This window comes from Vicugna pacos, chromosome 3 (genome assembly GCF_048564905.1).
Source record: "Vicugna pacos chromosome 3, VicPac4, whole genome shotgun sequence".
Classification (NCBI taxonomy): Eukaryota; Metazoa; Chordata; class Mammalia; order Artiodactyla; family Camelidae; genus Vicugna; species Vicugna pacos.
The window spans coordinates 34,451,707-34,464,803 of record NC_132989.1 but is presented as its reverse complement, the minus strand read 5'-3'; the positions used below and the strand labels follow the sequence as shown (position 1 = coordinate 34,464,803).

Sequence of the window (13,097 nt, the reverse complement as noted above, 5' to 3'; positions counted from 1 at the left end):
ATGGATGACTAGTGACAAAAACAGGAGTAATTGGCTCTGCCTGCTTCATCCCTTTTTCAGAGTCAGGGAAGGAATGGAGTGACCAGTAATTATCATTTAAACTGCTGTTTTATCCTGTATCAATTAGAGCTATTTATTCTGGTGACTCTCAAACCCTTGGGCTGAAACCACACTCCATCAGGGTCACAGCCAGGGTGAATATGTAAGACCAGTCCTTTTCCGCTGTAAGTGCTAAGCACCTGGGTTGACCATCAGCGGCAAGTTTCCATCAAAAAGCCACCTGAGAACCTCATCTGGGAACAACCGGTTCTACATGGAGCCTGTTACCTTGTTTTTAATATTCTGCATTCGCAGGAAGCACAGCTGTAAACAACTCTTCACTCTCATTTCTCCGTGAAGTTAATTTGTACCGTGTCAGCACTGCAGGCTTTTTGCATATGTTCAGGACAAGCTGATATGAGCAGGCCTAGAATGAATAATGTTTAGTAAAATCAATAAACCCTATTATTAGTCACTAAGGGGACTGATTTTATGTCTAGAAAAGTAAAACAATTAGAACCGTATTAATGGCAGATTCATCATAGTAATATAATGGAGCCAAGTGTGCTTGTCTTTTGGGAATCTTTGATTTACCATTCAGTAGTGACTCTGTACTCAGCCAGAGAAATGGCACACACAATATAAACAAGCTCTGGCCTTTGGCAATTCCTGTTGTCAGCAGCAGAGACAATACTGGAACAATAAGGGGGAAGAAACAAAACTTCATTCAGTGATTAATGTAAACCAGTCATGAGTAATGTTCCAGTAAAAGCCTTGGGGGAGAGACTATTCAAATCACCTTGTGCTTTTGGTCATGTATCTCTGTGTTTATCAGCACTCTTGTTTATTACAGGAGCAAAGTTAAGCCTGATCTGAGGCACCTATCTAGTACCCTATCTATTTAGGCCCCTAACTAGAAGTGATTAAAAGCCTGGTACAAAATAAGCATATATCTCATCATGGTGCAGCTCAGGCAAGATTGGCTTCCACATGTTTTTTTAAAAAGACTTATTACTGAAGGTAGGAAAATCCTCAGGAATCCACAGCATCCCCTAGCCACCCCCAGGAATGTGATAATACAGAGGTGAAGATGTTAAGTTGACCTAAGTTCTGGTCCTGTGTTTCGATAGTGAACTGTTCAGTGAGTTCCAGAACTGGGCAACACATACTGCATCTTGGAAACGATATTCTGAACAGAGGAAACATACTGAACTGGGGTGACACAAATTCCATCGCCTTCCAGGATACATCAAGATGTGGTCTAGGAACTGAAAAAAATCTGGTAACTTAAAAAATGATGAAAAATCTGTGAACTCCTTTTAAGCGCAGTAATAAACCCCATAAACAATGTTTGATGAAACTCCAAAGGAAAGCTGCTTGATGGTGGCTTCCAAAAGGAGAGGAAGCATTTTTGATTGCAAATTCCTCCTCAAGTGTGAAGCAAAGGCCTCAACGTAAGACAACGAACCAAATTCTATCAAGTCAAATTCTATCAACTTAAAGAACTTCTTAGAAAACCAAGTGGAAAATCTGTCATTAGCAATTACAGTAAAATCATTAAAACTTACAGCTGGAATGAAGCATCGAAATCAGTCCATCCAAACACATGACAAACCCCCCTCCCCCTGCCAATCTTTCCCTCTAGAGATGTGCATGACTGCTTCCTCATCTCCTTGAGTGAGGCCCTCCCTGATCACTCAATTTAAGAGTTACAAACTCCCACACAGCCCCCAAGCCCACTCCCAGACTTAATTTTTCTCCAGGGCATTGATCAAGCATCTGATATACTCCGCCTATTTCTTATATATTTTATTAGGCTTACCCCACCTACTAGAAGATGCCAACTCACTGAAGACAGGAATTTTTGTCTGCTTGGTTCATGGCTGTATCTCAGCATCTAGACAGTGCCTGGATAAAGCAGGTGCTCAGAAAGTATTTGTTGAGAAGGAGGGAGGGAGAGAAGGAGAGGTAAGGAAAAAAAAAAACAGGAAGCATTTAATTCTGTACATGTGGCATAGCATATGCTACTAAAACAATTTAATGACAAGTCAAATAAATGGCTAGCTGACTAACTTTTTATACATTTTACCTACAGTCCACAAGTCACAAGACTGACATATTTGGAATATCATTCTGTACCAGAGAAAGTTGTATCTACCGATCTGCAGTGATATTATGCTCCATGTTTGGGGTAAATACCCGCTAAAGATCCATCCATATTTCCACTGAATTAAACCCACTATTGGTTGTTAAACCTGGGTATCATATAAGAGAAGTTAGTATCTGTGTACCAGATCTCAATGCATTGGACATCTTTAATATGAAGGAACCTTTCTCTGAAAATTAGACTTGCTCTCAGCCAGCTAGAAATAACATGAGACGGACAAGAAGCCATTATAAAAAAAAAAAAAACCTTTTTAATTCTGATTGCCAAATTATTTAAGGCAGGTATAAAAAAGGAAAGCATTCAATATACATTTTACATAAAATAAACTAGATTACAGCATAAAACAAGTAACCAGGCAATGGCGTTAAAGTCTCTCTCTTCTAAAACTGGATAATTGTAAACATTAAAAAAAAAAAAAGAAGAAAGAAAGAAAGAAAAGAAAAAGGACTGCAAGACTATTCAAGTAATAGAACAATCACAGATGTCTCTGGTATGCAGGCTATTGGGTTACTTGCCATTCAAGATTATCAAAAATGACACCTCATTGTTCACAGATGCTCATTATTTCCCCATTCTAATCTTTACATTATATACAACACATTTTTTGTGGTACTGGCAACCCCATGCCTTCCAAAAGTATTTTTTTCCCACAATACACAAGTACAAACAGTGACTACAGGAACATTTTACACTGATGCGTCTTAACGGGAGCCACCAAATAGACATCTAAATTGTACCAAAGTGTCATCATCACAGTTAGCCTTTCAGAGGGGCTTACGGGAAATATAGGAAGGATATGCAAGATTCAGGCACACTGATACATAACATTATTTATTTACAATTGAAAAGGAAAAGAAAGTAAGCAGCCTTTTGTGGCTAACACTTTTCAACATGACAAATACATTTTTTAAATTTCCTTTGCTGAGTGGTTTGCGACTTGGCAGCAGACCCTGTGTGTGCGAGCCTGGTTACTGATACAAAAAGTAAAGAATATATATATATATATATATATGTATATATACATATATGTATACGCATATATATATAAAACAGAAGTTTAATTACAGCAACATTTGCAACTCTGTGATAAAATCTGTAATTTACAAAAATGAAATGACTGGTTTTTGCCTGCCATTAAGGCATTTCAAATTAACACCATGGAACTGATGTCTGTATAAAGCGCTTCCCCATGTGATCCAGTCACATGACAACGTACATTTCCAATCTTGTTATTCTCTGCAAAAGAAAAGAAAACCTTAGCATACGGGTTCTACCCACATTTGACGCTGAAAATATGAAAACCGAAAGATTGATAGGCTTATTTTACTTCTATGCAATTCATGGAATCCAATTCCATAGCAGTGAATGGACACAAGGGAAATGATACATGCATCATGAAAAAGAAATTATTTTCCTTTTTGAAACAACCTGAGGGATAATAAAAAAATACCGAAGAACAAACATTACCTCCAGCATCAGGGAAATAAATTCCTCCATTTCCAACTTTATTTTTAAACACAATAAGACAAAGGGAGTCATTGTGGATTATTTTAACAAAGCTGTGAAGATAACCTAAGAAACTTTCAACTGTCTTAAAAACTGCTCAGTTAATTACTTATCTACATTACAGCTATAAAAATGAGGTTCACGAAATAGATGGTGTCTGTGAAGCACAGTAGGATCATAAGCACAGTCACTACAAAAGTATCATACCCTTAGGAGCCAAGTTTTTGGTTTAAAAAGCTTACACTTGCTTCCTCCCACCCATTAAGATGTCTCCATCCAGAAAACTGATTTGAAATGTAGAGAATATTTACCTTCTTTGTGCAGGAAACATTCCTGATGCAGATGCCTGTGCAGCCACCTGCTGAGAGGCAACGAGGGCAGCAGAGGTCAAGCCTGATGGGGAATAAAATGCAGGGTTCCTGTGACATTTGGAAAGGTAGAGTAGTGATGGGCTGTAGACCCCAAAGCGGCAATCTGTCCTTTCCTAAATACACATGAGATGCTTCATACAGTAAGGACAGAGAACAAACTGCTTGGTCTAACCAGTCTATCCCTTCATTGAATACTCTGCGGTTTTCTTAATAGCTATTCAAAGAGAATATAGCATCCCATCTCTCTGGCTCTGCATGGTGCTAAATGGTTTGCACGCATTCATGAATAGGAAGCTCAGGAGAAATAATATGTACCAGGTAACAACAGGAATCAAAAATTATAGAAGCGACATGCTATTTGCTTAGAATACAATACTTTCATAATAACTTTTATCATGTTAATGTTTTCCCCAGTGATTGAACACAATGCATCCCATAAGGTACATGGAATCACTGAATTGAAGTTAGAAATAGTCTCAACTTTTACCCTGCAAGAGAAAGGTAGCAGTAAGAAAATGTAACAGCTTCAAATGGCAGGAAGCTGCCTTACAGGAAATTCTTCTAAATTCTATAGAAAACAGTTCTGGAAAAAAATAGAGGAAACCGATGCAAACCTTAAGGAGATGACTCTCTTTCTATGTTCTTTCTGTTCCCTTTTAATACCACTATTTGCCACCAAGTAACCTGAGTTGAATAAACCAAAATGACCTCCACATTTGTAGAGCACTTCCTACTTTTGGAAGTACCTGCAAATACATTATCTTGTATTCAGACAGTAGAGTAAGAGGCAACTTGGCAAGCACTACAGACTGAACTGTGTCCTTCCAAAATTCCTAAGGCTTAACCCTCAGCGTGACTGTATTGGGAGACAGGACCTACAAGGAAGTAATTAAGGTTAAATGAGGCCCTAAGGTAGGTCCCTGATCCAATAGGTTTAGTGTCCTTATAAGAAGAGACAGGAGAGTAAGTCTCTCTCGCCCCCTCCCACCTCCGGATGCGCAGAGAGCACAGCAGCACAGAGCAAGACGGCGGTCGCCTCCAAGCCAGGAAAAGAGCTCTCACCAGAAACAAACATGCTGGCACCCGATCGCAGACCATCAGTCTCCAGAACTAAGATGGAATTCCTGTCCTTTAAAGCCTTAAAGACTGCGGTATTCTGTTACGGCAGCCAAAGCTGACTCAGACAGCAAGATGCTACCATGTGATCTGCTGGTAAACATCTGCCAGGAGGTGACAGAGCCAGGAGGAAGGGCTCACGTGCCACTAAAACACCACGAACTGGAGGTTCCCCACGTCGATTCTGTGTTTTTTTAAAAATGTCTCTCCTCTTTACTGAAAGGGTCACAGCAGTGAAGGGCTGTAAGAGTCCCTGAATTAGGTTCTAAGAAGTGTTGAGCCCAATCATGTGACTCCCGTTACTTCCATGGGAAAGAGGGCAACCTCCAGGCCTGTGGAGATCAGGACAAGCAATTTCCCCAGAGCCTCCCACCGACTCTCCCTGTTTTCCACATTTCCCAGAAGCAGCTATCTGATCTTCTGATTGTTGCAGTCACTGCCCCAGACACTGGCCGCCACCCTGTGTGAGATAACAGGGTGTGCTGATAACAAGTGACAATTATTAAGTGGTAGCCATTTCAGTGGAACACGATGTTGTGTTCTACTGAATGGAGGGTGTGAGAATAGCCTTAGTTATGTCACAAGGAAATACCAGAGAAAGTATTAAAAACCCTCCCCACCAAAAACAACAACAAATTAAAAGAAATGTATTTTAAAACCCTCCCAGAGCTATTGTTAACTCAAAGCTCAACCTTTTTAAGACAGGAAAGGTGGTTTTGGCAACTGTTCTCCAAAGTGTGATGAACAGAGACACAGGCACGACAGCACTGCTGACCTTGGAAAGGGTCATATTGACCAGGGATGAGCGGGTAACCCATGCCGACATGGGTGTGGTGATGCGTGTGCAGGTGGCGCTGGCCGAAGGGGGAGTGGCGATCCCTCTCCCTTTCCGCTTCCCGCTCCCGCTCCACTGCAGCCTTTTCCACGGGCTGCAACAGAAACAGAGGTCCCCCTTTAATCCTCCGACAAAACAGCTAGTAGGAGTCATAAACCACCTGTCCTTTCGGCGATACGTGCTAATGATTAAAAAGTACATACAGAGATACGTAAAATTTGTTATTAATCGCAGATCATTTCAAAAGACAGGCATTCGTTTCAGCTGGAATTAAGCCAACACAGCATCCATGTTTTCCTCAAACGACTGACAAGAGGATCTCTATATTCACTCACAACTGCAGGTTTAGAATAGACCCACCTGCTTCCCAGACACACCTGTCACAGAGGGATGGAGGCAAAGATGTAGTTGTAGAGATTTCTTTAAGGTCCAGCCTTCTGATTACTCTTCTACTCTAATTAATTTTGTGAGGAGAATCTAGGTCATAATTTTAAACCTTTCTTTATCTACTATGTTCCATTGAAAACAGACACTCTACTATCACATGCCGAGAGCAAGCAGAGGAAATGACTGTCCTACACCTCTGAAGGATTCCAGAGTCTCTCAATTTCGGACCACTCAGAGAAGCTCCGGTTCTCCCAAATCATAACTGTTAAGGCTCAAGGTTTCTGAGATGTTTTTACCCACTAGAACTTAATCACTCTTTTCTTAAAGTCCTTTTTCTTACTTAAAAAAAAAAAAACTCTTTGCACAGTGAGTCCTCTCAGGAAAAGATCCATACATCATCTTTTCTCTTTATAGGGTCTCAGGCAGACAGACTCACAGTCACAGAACCTGTATTTCCATTTACTCCAAACTTCTCTTTTGGAGGCAAGAACTACCACAACTTTTGTTTTTAACCTGTCTTCTCCACAGTCTCTAGGACTAGCAATCGCCCTTTTTTGGAGGGCAGGGTGGGAGCAGAGCCACCTTGCACAAATACACATGCCCAAGCTACTTCAGCAGAGTTATAGGGACACGTCCATGAGTCAAGGCCAAAGCAGCAGACCCAGCCACCACTCCTTAGTCAAGTTACTCGCTCTGGCACACGAGCACATCAAAGCTCGGTCCCTATAAATTTAAATGTCTGGCTAGCAGGGATCCTCCTGGGAAAGCAAGGTATAAATGTTTCAGCGGAAAAATCACTACTATGTTACACGTGCTGACAATTTTTTCCCCCTGTGTATGAAAGCATCTTACTTTTCAACCTTCCATTCTTTATATACTAGAATGAAACAGCATCCTGAAATCACAGCTGGGTCCCAAAACTATTTATATTTCAAGACTGTCTTCTAGCTTAGCACTCTTCCCCCCTCAAAAACACAGTACTTTTAAGTAACAACAAGAGGAGGCTTACGGCAGGAGACTTGCTCCGGTACTGGTTAGCGTGCTGCTGGAGCAGATCCAGTGCTTTCGATTCCGTGGTTGTTTTTGTGTTGATGCTAGGGCTGGTATTGACTTTCTCTGCCTCTTCTCTCCCTGACATCTTTCCATAAACAGGATAATGAAATCCTGGAGAGAGATAGGCCCCTGCAGATAAACAATAAACGCCACACCAAGTTAGGGGTGACATCTTTAAAAAAAAAATTTGGATTACATGAATTTGGGATGAGAGTCAGAGAGCTTAAAATAGGGAATTACATTAAGAAAGGGCTACACCATCATTAAACTGTATTTAGGTTCTCTGATTCTCTTCTCCCAGTTAATTCATCCTCATGAAGGGAGGTTATAAACAGAATTGAGCTTAGAGCCATTTCATACATTTATGTGTCTGCTTAAGTGAAAGGAACAGTAACAGTAACGGTTATGACAGTAAGTGCTCAGAATACTTTCACAGGCAATAAAGTATCTGTCAGTCTAACAGCTAGAGCCGACCCTCAGAGCCTATGGAAACCACAGCGAAAGACTCTTAACATTCCATCTTAAAAAAAAAAATCTTATGTTAAATCAGTTTCATCTTTGGGACTTAAGCAGCATAAAAACAAGCAAAACAAATGCTACTCTTGCAGCATCTAATTCATCCTGAGTTTTAAAACAGCTGATATTTTGAACACAGCCTCTTCCCACCCACAGAGTGAGAACCCACAACACATACCAGGGTAACTGTGCATTAAGACGGGAGAAACCGCCCGGTATGCAGGGTGGCTGGGGTCATACATCTGTGGGTAAGGATAAGCGTGCAAGTACTGTATGTAGGACTGATGCTGACTCATGGGTGAGGAGACAGCCACTCTCGTTCCTCGAGAGTCCTTCCAGTTTACGGGAGTCTTCCGATCATCATTTTTCAGCTTGCTCTCATCCAAGGACTGAGAATCCGGACGCTTGGCTTCTTTGGGCTCCTCTTTGATGCTTGTCAATGACACAGGAAGGCTGGGCACACCACTCTCTTTATTGGGAGTTTTCCTGGGACTATCTTCTTTCAATTTCTTTTCTCTGTCAAGTTCTTCTGACTTTTGCTGATCCAGGTATTTGGGCTGGTAGACATAATGATGCCACGTCCTTGAATCTGGATCCTGATTTTCAGAAACAGATTTGTTTTACAATTTCAGTTTTTCAGAAGAACCCATTCATCACAACAGCACTATTACTGTTCCTTCTACTACTACGTTAACATTTGTTTATGTTTGCACCGAGCAAAGAGCTGTACCGCCTCCTCTCGTGAAGTAGTGAAGTAATAATGTCTGAGGTCGGCATTGCTAATCATTCCTTTTACAAATGACAAAACTAAAGCTTTTAAAGCTCAAGTAATATCAGGGTCACACTGCTGCCCAGTGCATGGAGCTGGGCTTCCAAACTTAGCTCTGCCAGAATTCAGAGCTGGGCTGTTAAAGGTCATTTGTTAACATTAAATAACCTCTACAGATGTATTTCACCTAACCCTCATTTTCCTTTTATTCTCTCACATAGGTAAAAAGAATTTTAAAAACTCCAGCTCCCGCTGATAACAGTAAATATAAGTAATTACTACATCGATTAACAGAACGGGGTGGTGGCGGGGGGAGGGAAACCTGTGGTTTCCTCATACGTTTTCTTTATCTACTGCAGTTGGGGTTTAATGCAACTGGATCACGTCCCATCATGTGCTGACATCTTAATCAAAGTAAAATTTCAGTTTAACAGTACATATTATGGCTTTTCTGTTAGGAAACTGAAGCATCCATAACCCCCGACCCCCACAAATTGTATGGTCCTAAACGCAGCCCTGTGAAGTCCCAGACGGATTCAAGCCTCCATAAGTGGGGAAACTGAGATCCTTCAATGGCCTTTGTGACCCTCCCATCCCATTCATCATATAAACCCAATGGGTATTTAAGGCTTAAGGCCCAACTCTGGGGCAGAAATGGGCACCAAGAAAGGATTCTGTTGCTCTGGGTCACAGGAGACATCTAAGCATGGGAGCAGCGTGGGGGTTGCGGGAGCTGGGAAATACCAGAATTAATGCCTGTGGGACTGCAGTAGTCAGTCAGGATGTCTCTGAGTCGTGACAGAAAGCACTAGCACGTGTCTGATTTCATGGTGACTGGTTTTCAGGTGTTCGCACATTTAACCACTGGCTGACTGACCACAGGGCTCCGGGGTGGCTGCCTGTGACCCGTCCACCCAGACCCCTGGCTCGTCTCACAAGTGAGCAGCACTGAGCCCTACTTTTGGGCCCTTAACAGAGAGCACAACACAGGAGTCTAGGGACCTCAAGACACCTGGGTTTCATGAAAAAGATGAGGGGGAAATGTGCACTTAAGGACCCCATCTGAATATTCTTAGAAAATGCCAAAATAAGTTTGGAAATACCAAAGAACTAATTATTTGAGTGATCAGACTCAGAATCTCAGAGTGAGAAGAGAACTCAGCCACCACGGCGTAGAATTCCCGCACTCTGGACTCAGTGAGAAATTAAAAGACCTCGTCAGATTCAGTTAGTTAATGGCAGGGAACACGAGTCTGCAAAGCACATGGCCCAGGTTCTTTTTACTACACAAGATGAAGAGGAACTAGTGAGCAGTGTACATTTTAAAAGGACACAAGAACTCCTGAGAAAACCTTCTAAAATATCTTTCAAGAGAAGAGGCATTGAGCCTAAGGAACCCTTGGTTGATTTTCTGGGAAGAAATCAAACGAGATCAAGCCCAGCCATATACGAGTCTCACACTGCTGTCTCCCTGAGGGGGCCACGCTCCACAATCTTACTTGTTTAAATCTCGAGGTTGGGTCTACACCTGTCTGCTTCATAGAGTCCATGACAGATTTCATTTCTACAGCCTCCTTAATAAGCTGGTGGTTTTCCATCTGCTTAGCTTTGAAGCTGTCGGCCTGAAGCTGCTGCTGGTGATTGGAGAGAAGCTGCGATTTACCTGTCTCCTCAGTTTTATTAGGCACTGACGGCCCTAGTTTAGAATGGTTTTTGTTAGGCTCCGGAGTAGAAGGAGCTTTTGAGATTGTGGCCGACGGCATGTTTTTCTGTTTACTCTCCTCCTTGCCCAGCTCTTTCAAGGGGAGCTCGTTTTTCCTTTCACAGTCTCCTCGCCCAGTTTGGGCCATTTTCTGTTCAGCCAGCCTCTGGTCCTCATAATACTTCTCATACTGCTGTCTGTAGGCCGGGCTGGTGGCCATCAGAGACTTCTGGTCCATGTAGAGCCCGTAGGCATACTGGCCGTAATACAGTGACTGAGCCAGGGCCGGATGTCTCTGTGTGATCACCGACTGGTGCTGAGGCTGTAAGGATGCAGAATTATGGTCCACTTTCTTGGCCTCCAGCTGCTCTGCCTTGTCTTTCTTTTCTGCATCTTCCTCGGACTCCTTCTTGATCTTCATTCCCTGGGCGCTCCCGCCGTTCCCAGTTACAGGGGCGCCCACCTGCCCAGGGTGCAGGTAACTAGGAGAATAATAAGGGTCGTAGCCATGGTAATAGGGAGAGTGGGACTCTTTCATTTGCGACGACTGTGCTGCAGCTGAAGGATGCCCTTTGACAACGCCGTCCTTGCTAGAAAGAATATCGGACGGGGAACTGGCCTTTGACCTCATGCCTTCGGACCTGCTGTCAGAACCACCGTCATCGGCAGCATCCGATATGTCCGAGTAGGCGGGGCTGCTCGTCTTGGCGGCGGAACCCTCCGCCCCATTCTGGGTCAGCACGTGCAGCGGGGCCATGGGCGCCTGCCCGTTCACCAAAGCGCTGCACTCCATCCTCGAGGCACTCCCGATGGAGGGGCTGGGGGCGTTGTCGGTGAAAGTGTAAACCTTATCAGCCTCGGCTTTGATACTGGCCATCCGGCTCTCCTGCGACTCGGACAGTCCGTTGGCCAGCCCCTCACTCTTGCTGAGATGGTCCTTTAAAAAATGCCCGGATAAGTCTTTCCCCGCCCCCTTGGCGTCCTCCAGTTTGCCCAGCTTCGCCTCCATTTTCGGGCTCCCCGTCTCTTTCCCTTCTTTGTCCTTCAGCTTTCGCTTCTCCTTTTTCTTTTTGTCTTTGAGCGACACGAGAGCTGGGTTCACGGTGATGGGCTCCCCCATGATCGTGGGCTTTGGCTGAATGGGTTTTAACGGAGGGCTCTTTGGTGTGGCCTGAACCACCGTGGTCGTGAGGGAGGGCAGCCCAGGGATGGTCCCCGTGGTGGTGCTGGTAAAAGCTGCGGTGGGTATAGCGATTAGCTGCGGGGGCGTGGGGGCCGGGGCGGGGGCGATGGGCCGGGCAGTTTTGAGTTTGGAGAGGTTTCTGTCCATTTTGCAACTGTTGGCTTTTTTGCCCTTTTCTTTCTCGCCCACGTTTTTCTTGTCAATGAATCCCTCCGCTTCCAGTTTGGGCATCTCGGCAGCCAGACCTCCGTCTGTGGCAGTGCAACTGTCTAAGGTGGCCGTCATGTTGGAGATGACCGGGAGGTTGTTCAGGTCATTGTTCAGCCCCTTCTTTTTGCCCGAATTCTTCCCAGCCTTCGATCCAATCACAGAACCCGGGCCGTTGCTCATCAGCTCTCTCTTTCCCTTGGGGGTCCCCGGGGGGTTCCCCGAGCCAGGGGATACCGGCGCCTTCACCTGCTCGTAGGTTGAAACACCTGCGCTCGGCTCACTGCAGTCCAGGGCCACGTTGCTCAGCGCCTCCTCGCAGTCCGAGATCTTGTCCTCGCTGTCAGGTTCGAACTCTAGCTTGTTCTCCGGGTCCAAGTGCGCATGAGCCTGGTGGTACCTGAGGCCGTTAATGTGCTTGTACTTTTTGTTGCAGTTTGGATGGGGACAATCGATCAACACCGGAGAAGAGCAGCCTTGGTCCAAAAAAGTAGTCTCTGGTTTCCCTTGAGGGGTGGTGGGGGTGCTTCTCGAATTTGTGCGGACGCGTTTCCCGGGCTTATTGTCCTCGGAGCTGGAGTTCAGGTCAAGCTCCATTGGAGGCTTGTTTTTCCTTTTGTTGGTGGAGGAGGGACTGGCTTTGATGTCCTCAGCCGCGCAATTCGGGGGTGTCCTCCGCCCGCTGGCGTTGAGGCTGCCCCGCCTCCCTTTCCCGTTGGCCCCGCCTCTGTTCTTGTTCTGCAGCCCTCTGGACTCTGTGAAGCTGGCCTCCGAGCCCGGGGCGGCTGCGGCGGACCTGGCTCTCTTCCCTCGGCCCCGGCCCCCTCTCATCTCCAGGTCACTGGTTGGTGACTCACAGAACCTGGGGAAGCAAGGAACAGACGTCAAAACGGGCATCTCCAAAGGAGCCAGGTGAAATCACGAGGCACATGAGGTGGCAGAGAGCAGACAACACCCCAGGAGCTCCAGGGCTGGGCCCAGAGAAGGAAAAGACATTCTACTCTTCCACTGAGAATTTCAACACCCCCAAAAGAACATGCTACCGAAGGCTGACATCCACTCTCAGCAAACCAAAGAAAACCAACTCGGGTAGCTAAGCTTCAAATCTAGTTCAAATTCCTGTTTTGAGAAAGGAGAACAAAGGAGAAAGAGAAGGGGCAGGAAGTAGAGAACTCCCTACAGAAAAGAAACCCAGTATCTGCATTTTACTGTGTTCAGTCCTGAATTGTTCATTGCTCTTTTGCCT

At 44.6% G+C, this 13,097-nt stretch overlaps 1 protein-coding gene across 5 annotated transcripts in view; it reads right to left on the bottom strand.

Annotated features, from left to right (window-relative positions):
- Nucleotides 1-2,440: 2,440 nt before the first annotated feature.
- The window catches only part of ZNF608 (zinc finger protein 608), a 101,165-nt gene continuing 90,508 nt past the window's right edge, over nt 2,441-13,097 (bottom strand). For 4 of the 5 annotated variants that reach the window (XM_072957602.1, XM_072957613.1, XM_072957605.1 and 1 more), the window contains 6 exons: nt 10,259-12,713; nt 8,169-8,586; nt 7,431-7,603; nt 5,975-6,128; nt 4,024-4,105; nt 2,441-3,442 (listed from right to left, as the gene is read on the bottom strand). In XM_072957602.1, the coding sequence (XP_072813703.1) occupies nt 3,436-3,442; nt 4,024-4,105; nt 5,975-6,128; nt 7,431-7,603; nt 8,169-8,586; nt 10,259-12,713 (3,289 nt within the window). In that variant the 3' untranslated portion in view covers nt 2,441-3,435. Of the gene's footprint in view, nt 3,443-4,019; nt 4,106-5,974; nt 6,129-7,430; nt 7,604-8,168; nt 8,587-10,258; nt 12,714-13,097 lie in introns of those variants that run through there. The other variant, XM_072957610.1, reaches the window with a different exon arrangement.